Below are 13,924 nucleotides of genomic sequence, written 5' to 3' on the forward strand. Positions count from 1 at the left end.
TGACTGACAGACAGCACCACTGACTGACAGGCAACACCACTGACTGACAGGCAACACCACTGACAGACAATGCTCACAGATAATACCCTGGCTGACAGACAATACCAGACTGACAGGCAACACCACTGACAGACAACACTGACAGACAATACCACTGACTGACAGACAATACCACTGACTGATAACACTGACAAACAATACCACTGACTGACAGACAATACCACTGACTGACAGCACCACTGACTGACAGACAACACCACTGAATAGACAATGCTGACAGACAATACCACTGGCTGACAGACAATACCACTGACTGACAGGCAACAACACTGACAGACAACACTGACAGACAATACCACTGGCCAACAGACAATACCACTGACTGACAGGCAACACCCCTGACTGACAGCACCACTGATTGACAGACAACACCACTGACTGACAGGCAATATCACTGACTGACAAACAACACCACTGATGACAACACTGTTAGGTTTGGCTCCAGATAGAGCAAGAGACAGAGGTAGAAAAAACAAGCCTTTATTGCCGGCATGGGAGGGTTGCAGGAGATTGCAAGGACCTTAGAGGAGGGAGCTGGGGAATGGGTTTTTATTAGCTTGGACTAGAGGTGGAGTTAACATGGGCAGGCAAGGTGTTGAAGGGATTGCGAGTTAGTTCGCATGTGCACAAAGGGAACAGGAAGTTTACCTCGGGGTCTGAAGAAGAACAAAGAAGCGTGTGTCCTGGCCAGCGGCATTTTTGGGATTCTGGATGTCTGTCAGACACCACTGACAGACAGCACCACTGACTGACAGACAGACAGCACCACTGACAGGCCTTGCCAGTGGCCCCAGTAGCCAGCACTCACCTCACATAGCAACTGCCTGGTGACTTGCTGTCCCTCCCACACAGCCAATGCGCAACTTCTGTTTTTGTTTATTTTTCTTATTTTTCTTGTTTGTGTGTTAGTTTTCTGTTACTTTCACCTAATTTTAGTTACTTTTTATTCTTTAATTAAATTTTAATCTTGCATTTTCTATTCTTTTCTTTGTTTTAAAAAATTTACTTCTTCCATTTCTCTTTTCCCCATCTCTCCATTTATTATTCTTACCACTTTTAAACCTTATTAATTTTTTAGCCTTGTTGATTTTTTTCTATTACAAGTCATGGCATAATTATTGGTTTTGCTTTATTGATACCTGTTTTTTAAAAATTTTGTAGACAGGGTCTCACTATGCATTCCAGCCTGGCCTTGAACTCACTATGTAGTCCAGGCTGGCCTGGAATTCATGGAAATCCTGCTGCCTCAGCCTCCCAAGTGCAGGGATTACAGGGGTGCACCACCATGCCCAGCTTGATACCTGGTTTGTCTTTCTATCATCATGAGTACTATGGCTTGTTTTCTTCTTTCTGAGTGGCGCTGAGAATCAAGCTTGTAAAAGAAGTCTGAACACGAAGAAGACTCTCACATAAAAGTGGAAGGGAATCCATCTCCACAGATGCACAAATCTTATTGTAGAAGTACAAGAAGTATGAAAAACACAACATGATTCCACCAAATGTCCAAAACTCACCAGTAACTGAAAGCAAAGATATCAACATGGATGAAAGCCCAGACAAAGAATTTAAAAAGCTGATTGATAAAATGATTGCTGACTTCAAAGAGGTCACAAAATATCCAGCTCAATGAATTACGAAAGACAATGAAAGATAGAAAAGAGCAATTCAAGAAGAAGTTTCTGAAGAGGAACTAAACAGAAGCCTTAGAAATGTAAAGCACAATAAGTCAAATCAAAAACACAGTAGAAAACCTCACCCATAGACAGAATCAAGCAGAATACAGGACTTCAGGGCTCTAAGATAAGGTTGAAGAGTTATTACATTCAGACACTAATAAAAAAAGCAAGAAATTATGAACAAAACACCTAAGAATTTGGGGACATGGTTAGGAGTTTTTGGTGTAAAAGAGGGTATTGAGATTCAGAGTAATGGCATAGAAATTTTATTTAACAAAATATTAACAAAAAAACTTCAATGTCTTGTAAAATAATAGATACCCAGGTACAGAAGACACTTAGAACCCCAAAGTCATGACCACAAAAGATCCTCCCCATGTCACATTATAATTAAAATGTCAAGAGTGCAGAACAAGCAGAGAACCTTGAAAGCTGCAAGAGGGATGCACAAAGGCCCTTACAGAGGCAGATCCGTAGACCCATTCGAGAAACTGCAGACTCCTCTGCAGAAACCGTGAAGACCAGGAAAGGAACAGTATACATGAAGCTCTGAAAGAAAATAACTGCCAACCTGGATTACTGTGTCCATCAAAGCTATTCTTCAAAATTAAAGGGGAAATATTTCCAAGATAAGCACCTACTATGGAAATTGATGACCACGGAGCCAGCATTGCAGAAGACATAGACAGTAATCCTGAATGCAGAAGAAGAGAAAATAAACTACTGAGAATTTGGAACAATCAAACATTAGGAAATAAAACCCAAATGATAGGGATTAGTACATACCCATCTGTAATAACCTGAACTGTAAATAGGGTTTCCAATTAAGACAGTTAGTTTTCCAATTAATTCAGTTAATTAAGGCAGTTAATTCTCTAAGACAAAGACTGGCAGATTGGTGTAAAAACAAGACCCAACTGCAAGAAACATACCTCACTAGCAACTAAAAACAAGCAAAGTGGAAAGATGGAAAACAATATTTCATATAAATGGAACCCAAAAGCAAGCTGAGTAGCTGTACTCAGATTTACAAAGCAGACTGTAAGACCAAATCAGTCAAGACTAAAGAAGGCCACTACATGCTGGTAAAGGGACAATCCAGCAAGCAGTAGAACCATTGTAAACATATATGCACCAAACATTAGTGCCCCAATTTCATAAAGCAAATACCACTTAACACAAAGAGACACATAGATCTCAATGCAGCAATAGTGGGTGACTTCAATACTCCACTTTCACTGATAGGTCGCCCAGATTTAAAAATGAACAAAGCAACATCAGAAGTAAATTATTTCATAGACCAAGTAGACCTAAGAGATGTCTACAGAACATTACACTCAACTACACTATAGACATCTACTCAGCAGTTCATGGAATGTTCTCCAAAATGGGTATTTTAGACCATGAAACAAGCCTTAACAAATACAAAAAATTTTGATAATTTATTGCATTTATCAGATCATAGTGGAATGAAACTAGAAATTACCAAGAGAAACTAGACAAACATATAGAGACTGAACAATTCACTTTTAAGTGATCAGTGAGTCACTGATGAAATCAGGGAAGAAATATAAGAATTCCTAGATTCAAATGAAAAACATAATATACAGCAGTGCCTCCAACACTTTTGTTTGCAAATAATTCGATTCACAAACAGACGCATCTGGCAACATTTTGTTTCTGTTTGCAAACTCTTCGTCAGGTGACAAACTGCAGCCATCTTTCCCACATGAATATGACCACTGCCACATTTTCCAGAACTGTGGAACAAATTAAGTTTGTGAGCCAAGATACCACTGTACCAGCAACTGAGATACACTAAAGGCAATTCTAAGAAGAAAGAAAAGTTTTGTTGTTGTTTGGTTTTGTCTTTATTTATTTATTTATTTATTTATTTCATTTTTTTTGAAAAAGGGTCTCATTGTATAGTTCAGGCTGACCCTGACCTCATTATGTAACCCAGGCTGGTCTCAAACTTGTGGCAATCCTCCTGCCTCAGCTTCCTGAGTGCTGGGATTACAGGTGTAGACCACTATGCCTGGTTTTGAGACGGCGTCTTACCACGTAGTGTAGGCTGGACTTGAACTCACTTATGTAGCCCAGGCTGGCCTCAAACTCAGCCGTCCTTCAACCTCAGCCTCCTGAATGCTGAGATTACAAGCATGCACCACCACACCCAGCTCTAAGAAGAAAATTTCATAGCTATAAGTATCTACATTTAAAAATCAGAGAGATCTTAGACAACCTAATGATACAACCCAAGGTCTTAGATAAACAAGAACAAACCAAAACAAAAACCAACAGAAGGAAAAATATAATAAATATCAGAGCTGAAATTAATGAGATAGGAACTAAAAGAACAATACACAAGATCAATAAAACAAAGGATTGGTTTTTCAAAAAGATAAAACAAGATTGATAAACCCTTAGCCAAACTAACCAAAAGAGCAAGAATATCCAAATCAAGACAATTAGGGATAAAAAGGGGGATGTTATGACAGACACCACTGCTTTGAAAACATATATTCCAATAAATTGGAGACTCTAGAAGAAATTAATAAATTTCTAGACACATATGACCTACCAAAGCTGAACCAAAAAGATATGAAAACCTACTCAGATCAATAACAACCAACAAAACTGATGTAATAAAAAGTCTCTGAACAAAGAAAAGCCCAGGACCAGAAGGTTCACTGCCAAATCCTACCAGCCCTTTAAGACCCTCATGCCAAGGCCCCTCAGACTATTCTATGAAACAGAAAGGAAAGAATGAGTCCAAACTCATTCTGCAAGGCCAGTACAACCCTAACACCAGATGCAGAAAATTATAGGCCTGTATGCTCGATGAATATAAATGCAAAAATCCTTAACAAAATACTCACAAACCAAATTCAACAACACATTGAAGAGATGATGTACCATGATTAAGTGACTTTTCTTCCAGGAATGCAAGAATGGTGCAACATACACAAATCAACAAACATAATACTCCACATAAATAGAATCAAGGATAAAAAAAACCACAATTATCTCAATTGATGCATAAAAAACTTTTAGACAAAATTCACCCTCCCTTATGACAAAAGCCCTGAAGAAACCAGGAATTAAAAGATCATATTTCAATATAGTACAGGCCAAAATGCGCAGCTGGCATCTTTCTGAATGGGGAAAAACTAAAGTATTTTCTCTAAAACCAGAAACAGGGCAAGGGTGTACACTCTCACCACTTCTAGTCAATGCAGCACTTGAAATTTTAGCTTAAGCAATTAGGCAAGAGAAATAAATAAATGGATGCAAATACGAAAGGAAGTGGTCAAGTGTTCCTTGTCTGCAGACAACATGACCCCGTGCTTAGAAGGCACCACCGAAAGATTTTACGCTTAATTAGTTCAGCAGAGTAGCAGAATATAAAAGCAACATCAAAAAACCCGAGCTTTTCTACACACCAGTAATGTTTTCAATTAGCAATAACTGCCCCTTGGATAACCTCACTGGCTAAAATGATGCCCCTGTGCAAAGCTTCTATACACCAAATAGTGGAGTAGCCAAGAAAAAAATCAGACAAATGATTTCATTTACAATAGGTTCAAAAAAATACCTAGGGAACAATATAATCAAGGTGGTAAAAGACCTCTCTACAATGACAATTTTAGAACACCAAAGAAATAAGAAGGCAATAGAAAGTGGAAAGACCTCTTCTGTTTGTGCATCAGAAGAGTTAATATTGTTAAAATGGCCACATCACCAAAAGTGATCCACATATTCAATGCAATCCCTGTCAAAATACCAATGACATTCCTCACAAATCAGAAAAAAATCCTAAAATTCATATGGAAACAAGAAAGACCTAGAATAGTCAAAATAATTCTTAGTATAAAGAACAAGGCTGGACACCACAATACCCAATTTCAAATTCTAGCTGGGCCTGGTGGCACACACCAGCACTTGGGAGGCTGAGGCAGGAGGATCACTATGAGTTCAAGGCCAGCCTGGGCTACATAGAGAGTTCAAGGCCAGCCTGAACTACATAGTGAGACCCTGTCTCAAAAAAAACCAAAAAACTACAAAGCCATCATAACAAACACTGGATGGTATTGATACAAAAACAGACCCTAGAGCAGTGGAGCAGAGCAGACAACACAGAACCACAGCCTTGAAACTACGATCATCTGATTCTCTCAAAGGTGCCAAAAATACATGCTGGAGAAAAGACAGCCTCTTTAATAAACACTGCAGGGAAACTGGGTATCCATTTGTAGAAGGTTAAAAATTGGGTCCCAGTCTCTCACCCTGTACAAAAATCAATTAAAAATGGGTCAAAGACCTCGACATAAGCCCTGAGACTGTGAAACTATTAAGATGAAACAGGAAAACACTTGGAGCGGTAGACAGAGGCAAAGAATTCCTAAATGGGACTGAACAGCACAGAAAATACCAAGAATCAACAAATGGACCCAGGGGCTGGGGATTTAGCTCAGTGGCACAGCACCTGCCTTGCAAGCGCAAGCTCGTGAGTTCAATTCCTGGTACTGGAAGAAAAACAAAAACAAACAAAAAAAACAAATGGACCCACATGGAAAATAAAACTTTCTGCACAGCAGGAAAACGACAGAGTGAAGAAGCTCCCTCCATAATAGGAGAAAACCTTTGTCAGCTACTCTTCTGACAAAGGATTAACCTAGAATATATAAAAAACTCAAGAGGTTAATGCCCAGGGGCTGGGGATTTAGCTCAGCGGCAAAGCGCCTGCCTGGCAAGCGCAAGGTCGTGAGTTCGGTTCCTGATACCAGAGAAAAACCAAAATCAAAAAAAAAGAGCTTAATGCCCAAAAGCCAAATACCCCAATCAGTACATGGGCAGATGAACTGATCAGATAGTTCTTAAAGCACAAATGGCCAAGAAGTACATGAGAAAACTACACAACATTGCTGAATGTGGTGGCTCATGCCTGTAATCCCAGCACTCGGGAGGCTGAGGCAGGAGGATCACTGCAAGTTTGAGACCAGCTGGGGCTACAAAGTGAGCTCAAGGCCTGAATTGCAGAGTGAGACTCTGTCTCAAAAAGAGAAAAAACGAACAACAACAACAAAAAAAAAAACAGGAACAAAAACTACACAACATCTTTAGATATTAGGGTAATGAAAGTCAGAACTGTTTTTTTTTTTTCTGGTACCAGGAATTGAACTCACGACCTTGCGCTTGCCAGGCAGGCGCTGTGCCGCTGAGCTAAATCCCCAGCCCCAAAAGTCAGAACTGTTGGGAGCACACCCCAGCCCTGTCAGTGTGACCAACATCAGGAACACAAAAGGCATTAAATGCTGATAGGAACGCAAACTAGTACGTTATCACCATGGACACCAGAATGGGCATTCCTCAAAAACCAAAAAAGAGTTGCCATCTGATCCAACTATGCCACTCCTTGCGTACACCGAAACATTGAAGTCAGCACTTCAGAGGGACAGCTGCACACCCAAGTTTACTGCAGCACCACTGCAGTAAATACACAAGGTAGCGAGCCAGCCTGGGTGCCCATGACCAGAGGGTGAATAAAGAGAATGTGTACCTACACAGTGAAGTATTACTCAGCCATGAAGAATGCAACTTGGGCATTTTAAAGGAAAGGGACGAACCCACAGCCGTCGTGTGGAGCAAAATGTGCCACACTCAGGCAGATGTTGCAGGTCCCCTCACACGTGTAACCCAAGAAGGGTGACAGGAAGGTGTAAGGGAGACTCTGCATAGACAAGGAGGGCGGAAGGGGAGGACAGCGGGGGAAACACTGCAGCCCAATGTTTGTAAAATTGAGAGAGACTAATAATAAAGGAAAAAGAACAATCACATTAAATTCAAAAGAAACGAAGAATGAAATCATGTCACTTGCAGAAACATGGGTGGCACTGGGGATAATCGTGTTAAGCGAAATCAGCCTGCCCAGAAGGACACAGGAAGTGTTTTCCATCTCTAAGAGGGTCATGCAGGCAGAAGGGTGACCTGGAGAGAGGGGCAGGAGACGAGGAGAATGGGGGGGCACCGACGAGGGAGCTACAGGGTGGAAGTGATCAAAGTATGTTACACATGCATCCAAACCTGCCAAAACAAAATCCATTCATCACGTGCACCTCCCCTCTCCTGGCCCCTTCTCACCCTGGGTCTCTAGTGATACATCTTCCGCTCTGTTTGCAGGCAAAAGATAACTGCCAAGAATGAGGAGATTTATGAAAGACAACCTGAGAAGTCCACCTCGGTCACTCTTTATGAGTGTGATTCGGGCATGTTAGAAGACAGTAGCAAGAAAAGAAGAGAATCATAAACAAAACTTTGTTCTCCACAGAGGAGGGTGGGGAACCAGCCCTGCAGGCCTAGCGAAGGCCTGGGACGCTTTCTTGAGAAAACCTTGTGATGAGATGAGTTCTTGGATGGCTCAACTTTTGTCACAGTTGGCTTTCTTTGGAGAGGATGGGACTGTTTGAAATCTCAATTGCACGGCTTCTGCTGACTCTTGGGGAGCTGATGTTCTCTGTGCCTGGAAGCTTTCTTGGGTGGGTACTATTTTCTCTTCTACTTTCGCACATTTGACTAGCAAGAGACTAGAGTCTTTGAAAGCCTTCTTCCTCCTGAATGCTGACCTTGTTTCAGGTTGTAAGTTTTGTCCTTCTGGACATTTAGCTAACAAGACAGATAACGTGTTGATTTTATCCCAGAGTGTTCCCCTCACACTTGTGCCGTATCCCACCTCCCGCTGTTCCCTCACCTGTGATTCAGGAGGAGGAGTCCGATGGTGCTGGCTGTGCTCTGTAAGCCATCAGCAGCGCCAGTGCCCACAGAGCGGGCAGAGCACCTAGCGCAGCGTACCAAGGAAAACAACCACTGACCAGCCTGACCGACGAGCGCAGGGACTTCCAGACCAGGTGGTGGGTGCTGCGCTGCATGAGGTCACAGTTGCCGCCCATTCTGATTTTTCAGAAGACGACATTCTGGTTTTAATGTAGTATCTTTACACTTTTCAAGTGTTCACAACAAATGCGAAAAACACAACAGTGAAAGCCAGTTTGGGTGGCTAAAGTAGAATAGGTCGGGGACCTGGTTGTTTTCCACTTGTGAAATGCATTGGAAAGAAAAAAACAGACAAAAGAACGTCTGAGAACAGGAAAGTGCAATTTTATTCTCTTTCTCTGAAAAGCTCTTAGCACCTGCAGACACCTGCGAAAGGACAGAAAGCAGACAGAAGCGCACCCAGGAGCAGCAGAACCAGACCTGCAGCCACAGCAGCAGGCCGACGCGGTGCGATCAGTGGAACTGCTTGGGTTTTAAAGCTTTTGTGGGAGGAATCCATGCCTTCGAACCTCACACTCCCAAATTACATAATAGTGTGGCGGAGTTCGCTTGGCACCCAGAAGGCTCGATCCCCAGCAAAGCAGGAAGAAAAGTAGTGTAGAGGATGGCTGGGGAGCAGGGCGCTGGTGTTCTGCAGGGGGTAACTGCTGATGGGTGCTTCTTCGCCCCAGTGAAGCACAAGGCTCCGTTCTCCTCTCCCGCCATCCAGAACAGGTACACACAGCAAGTGCTTAGCCTTTCGTGAAGCCCCGTGTTCAGCAGCTGGACCAGGCCATCAGTCGGTGGGGAAGAACAGCTTTTTCCTCAGTGAGAAGGTCGGCTGGGGCATCTGTTTCCTCATGTTCCTCTGGTCGATCTTTCTGCCCACGTTAAAGTTCACTTCCGTCAGGATGGTGAGAATATCATCACCTCTGCAAAACAGAGTGTAATGTTGTGACGCTCTGCAGGAGGTGGAACCGCCCGCTGTCCCCTCCACCATGCCCCCCAGAGCCCTGCCCTCGCAGCACCAGGCTTTGGAGGCCATGGTGGCCAACCAAGACCTACTTGCCTTTGGTTTGCTGGGGACGCCTCCTGACCATCAGAAACCTCAGATCCCTCCCAACCTGCGGGCTCTCACTCTGCCTCATCTGCTGCGTCCCTGGCCCCCTCAAGTCCCTCCTCTGCGTGAAGTCGACATTGCTCTGTGCTTGCGTCTGCAGAGTAATCAAACTTCAGGCAGCTGAAGGCCATGCGTCTCCTGCAGCCACCTCCAGCCCTCGGTGCCAGGCTGCCTCCGCATGGCCAGGGGACAGCCGGGCGGCTTCATCTCCTTTGTGCAGCAGTCTCCTCATCTGTACAGCTAACCCCAGGAGCAGGCAGCACCCTGCCTGAGTTACAAGATGCAAACACACACTCCTGTCATGGCTCACTCTTCTCAAGCCGTGGAAATTCTCCCTCTTCACACACTCAAAACATAATGAGAAATCTGGCCAGAAGGAACCTGCTGTGAGGGTTCTGTGTGTGCCGGTGGATGCGCTGTGACATTTAAACCCTAATTTACCTAACGGAAGCCTGTGATTAGTAAATAAGGGAGGACACTTTCCCACACTCCGTGTCTTCAAAGCAGGTCCACTTAGGGGAGGCATGGAGGCTCTTTCTCCTTCCTACCTACGTCTCACGATGCACCAACAGGTCTGAGGTTGGCAGGCTGCTCCAGGGCCACTGACAGCGTGGAGCCTGTGAAGCACTACCTCGGGCTCCTGCCTTCCCGGAGATTTGTGGCCTCTGCCTGGAGGCTGCAAGCGGGGCTCTTGCGGTCATCCTGCCCAGCTCTGGGAGGCCCCGCTGTCCTCGCACAGCAACCCCCCAGGAGGAATGTCCGCTTTCCCTCTGTGGCCGGAACCCACTAACACTCGCCAGCCCCCCCCCCACCAGACCCGGGAAGTGCAGCTGCGTGAGCCACGCTGGACACCCACACAAGGGCAGCCGCGCCCCTCGGGCCAGCTCTGACCGGCAGACGGCCTCAGCCTGAGAGCCCCGTCCAGTGGGCTCTGGACAGCAGCCTGGGGCGGGGAGGGGGAGCCAGGTGACAAGCGGAGGAGAGGAGAAGGCCAAACTCACTGAGGACATCTCCTTCTCAGGCTCTCACACAGTGTCTGGATGTACCAGCTGCCCTTCCTGGAGTCTCGGTAGGAAACATAGCTGTCCACAGTGGCCATCCCCAGCAGGAAGTCACCCTCATCCGGGATGGTCATCGGGGGACACGAAATGTCCTCTTCTAGACAGGCTTTGTTCTCATCCGAGTCGGTCTCCACAGCGATAGCTTTCTGGTAGTTCTCCCCTTGACAAGCCTGAATAAAAAACACTTTGGGTTTTCCGGCAAGGGAGGGGCACTTGGAACCAATGAAGTAAGAGGTCAGCTCGGAGATGGGCACCTCCTGCCCATCTGTGCCGTAGATGGTGCCCCTGTTCCCGTGGGACAGGACGCAGCAGACGAAGCAGTCCCGGTTGCTGTGGTCTGTGCGTTGGTAGTACTGCAGCTTGTCGCAGATCTGCTGCGCTGTGAAATCCCTCCAGTGCACCGTCTCGAAGTGCAGTTCAGTGAAGGTCCCATCTAAAGTCGCTGAAAAGTGAAGGAAATCAGGAAGATAGCACTCCCACACCACAGCTGAGAGCTGGAAACAGGGCTGGCATCAGTGGGGAAGAATATGAACGAGAGATTAAAGAACAAGACATTCTATATCAGTAGCTGGATTCTGCATGCGTCTGTGTTTATTGTCACCAGCTGAAACCATCCCCAAGTCCTGATTCAAAGGGGAACAGACAGTGTGCTATGGTTGGCCTGCTGCCTTTCTGAACTTCTTACAAGATGCATGAGCTATTATTTAGGTTTACTACCCAGCCAAATCGAAAGATGACTGTATTCCTTACATAATCAGAAGAAACAAAAATAATTTTTCAATACAAAAACTATGTTTATGCTGAAACTTCTCAAATTATTTATATTTATCAAAATAAAAGATATCAATAAAATTAAAAAGACCTACCGGAAAAATTACCCTCTTTCTATATCTCTATTACTCAGTTGTACCCTATAAAAGCAACTGCTTTCAGCTTAACTGCTTTTCTTGGGTTTTTTTTTTTTTCTTTTCTTTTCTTTTTCTTTTGTCTTTTTGGGACAGGATCTCACTGTGCAGTTCAGGCTGGCCTTGAGCTCACTTTGTAGCCCAGGCTGGTCTCAAACTCGCAAGGATCCTCCTGCCTCAGCCTCCCGAGTGCTGGGATTACAGGTGTGCGACACCATGCCCGGCTTTTTGACTTTTTGAGACAATGTCTTGCTATGCAGTTCAGGCTGGCCTTGAGTTCATTTTGTAGCCCAGGCTGGTCTCGAACTTACAACAATCCTCCTGCTTCAGCCTCTTGGGTGCTGGATTGCAGGCGTGCGCCGCCACGCCCAGCTTCATTTTTATTTTGAAAAGCAACGAACCCTTGTGGGTTCAGAAGAGCTTGGGAAAGCTAACACAGTGTCTCTGTTCTGGGGACGGTTCTGATTGTTTGGAAGGTGGGGCGTGCTGAGGGTGACTGCAGAGCAGCTCAGCAGGGACTCAGCAGAGCGGGGCCTGGGGCTCGCTGCATGCGGAGCAGACTCTCGCCGTGGCCCGAGATCAGAAGGACGGACTCCAGAAATCACATCAAGTCCATTTCATAGGAATTTCCAGCTGTTATGTGAATAGGCATAAAAGGCCTGAAAACATCCCTTCAACACCAAGTGCACGGTAACAACGCCTGCAGTCAATGGTCTAAAGTTCTGTGGCTAAAACCTTAGACTGAATTTGCTTGAATAAAAATCACACAGTGCAGGGAGCACTGCGGTGTCCTGATGGTTAGAATCAGTTTACACTGATTTCCTAAACGTCACTCAATTCTTTAAATGCCATTTGCAAAAGTTCTTTGATCAAATCACAATTCTTAGCACCGTAAAGGCTGGGTTGGATGATTTATTACCTTAGTTACAGTCATTTTTTATATTCCCACACCACAAATTACTTTTTCATCTAATCTGTAATTCTCAGTCTTAATTTAGATAGGCTGAGTAAAAGAATTTCTGGCTAGTTTAACACTTGAAAATGCTATTTTTGTTAAGAGCTCACAAGCCGGATGTGGTGGTGCACACCTATAATCCCAGGACTAGGGAAGCTGAGGCAGGAAGATCATTGTGACTTTGAGACCAGCCTGTGCTACAAAGTGAACTCAAGGCCAGCCTGAACTGCATAGTGAGACCCTGTTTCAAAAAGACAAAAAAAAAGAGCTCATGATCTGTGCAGCACTCAGTAGCACAAGTTCACAAAAGCCACTGCAATGCCCGCCACGTGGCATGGATGCCCAGCTGCAGGGCTCTCCTCCTCGTGTGCTCTGTGGGGCATTGTGTGTGTAGCTGAGTTAAAATTAAAGTTCACTGCCGCTCTTCACTGTGAGCCTTTAGTAAGGTTTGGTATTTTGTCACCACATTGTTTTGACAATTAAATTAAAAACTAATTTGAAACAAAAGCGGAACATTAACAAGTATGTGGGAATGTCCTGCATCTCCTCAAGGAAATATGTTCAAATCTGTTTTCTTGAAACATGTACCCTTTTGCTATAGCTTTTTTCTCCCTCTTTAGATAAACAGATGTAAGAAATATCTCACTTCTCTGGGCTGTATTATACCTGCATCGAAGTCTGTTCCATTCCTGTCCTTCATCTTGCAGAGTTTGGGTATACTCTCCCGTGCCTCACTGAAATCATAGTTATTGAAGATCAAACAGTACCCCCGTGGCTTGCTTTTCATTTGGTAAACTTTGTCCAGTGTCTGCAAAACAAAACCCAAGCCAGGAGCTTACTGCGCAGGTGCAGCCTGGGAGGTGTGGACAGCAATCTCCCTGGAAGCGGCTGGGCATGGCCTGGCAGGCTGGCCTCGTCGAACTCTCAGGCTGCATGGTGGGGAGAGGCGCTGCTCCACCGTGCCCCTCAGGACCCGGCACGCTGAACACGGTGTGTCACTGTCACCCCGCAGGCCAGCGTCCCTCACTTGCACAAGAGCTTCAGGGAGGTGAGGGCTCAGGTAAAGTTCCCAGGCCCACTGCGAGGTCCCAGGACCACACGGCGGGACCTGACATGAGGTGTCCTGCTGTGTCTCCTAGGGCTGCTTCACTGCAGGGATCTCAGCACTCGGCCGAGGTGTGTGCAGCCCAGCGAGGTGCAGAAAGGGACTCGAGGGCAGAAGCCAGGTTCCTGGCCTGCAGGTTCTGGGCAGGTTACCTAAGCTTCATATCTCAGTGTGCTTACTAAGGCTCAAGTATTCCCTCTCTCTCTCTCTCTCTCTCTCTCTCTCTCTC

General features: G+C 45.1%; 2 protein-coding genes across 6 annotated transcripts in view; one reads left to right on the forward strand and one right to left on the reverse strand.

Moving 5' to 3' along the window:
• Positions 1-8,161, forward strand: part of Als2cr12 (amyotrophic lateral sclerosis 2 (juvenile) chromosome region, candidate 12) — a 56,402-nt gene extending 48,241 nt beyond the window's left edge. For both annotated transcript variants that reach the window (XM_005373202.2, XM_013511720.1), the window contains one exon: positions 7,920-8,161. In XM_005373202.2, the coding sequence (XP_005373259.1) occupies positions 7,920-8,046 (127 nt within the window). In that variant the 3' untranslated portion in view covers positions 8,047-8,161. The remainder of the gene's footprint in view (positions 1-7,919) is intronic.
• Positions 8,162-8,872: 711 nt separating this feature from the next.
• Positions 8,873-13,924, reverse strand: part of Casp8 (caspase 8, apoptosis-related cysteine peptidase) — a 26,510-nt gene continuing 21,458 nt past the window's right edge. For all 4 annotated transcript variants that reach the window (XM_005373210.2, XM_005373209.2, XM_005373212.2 and 1 more), the window contains 3 exons: positions 13,257-13,398; positions 10,671-11,172; positions 8,873-9,481 (listed from right to left, as the gene is read on the reverse strand). In XM_005373210.2, coding sequence (XP_005373267.1) covers positions 9,346-9,481; positions 10,671-11,172; positions 13,257-13,398 — 780 coding nt within the window. In that variant the 3' untranslated portion in view covers positions 8,873-9,345. The remainder of the gene's footprint in view (positions 9,482-10,670; positions 11,173-13,256; positions 13,399-13,924) is intronic.

Source organism: Chinchilla lanigera, unplaced genomic scaffold (assembly GCF_000276665.1).
Source record: "Chinchilla lanigera isolate Chin_1 unplaced genomic scaffold, ChiLan1.0 scaffold00002, whole genome shotgun sequence".
Classification (NCBI taxonomy): Eukaryota; Metazoa; Chordata; class Mammalia; order Rodentia; family Chinchillidae; genus Chinchilla; species Chinchilla lanigera.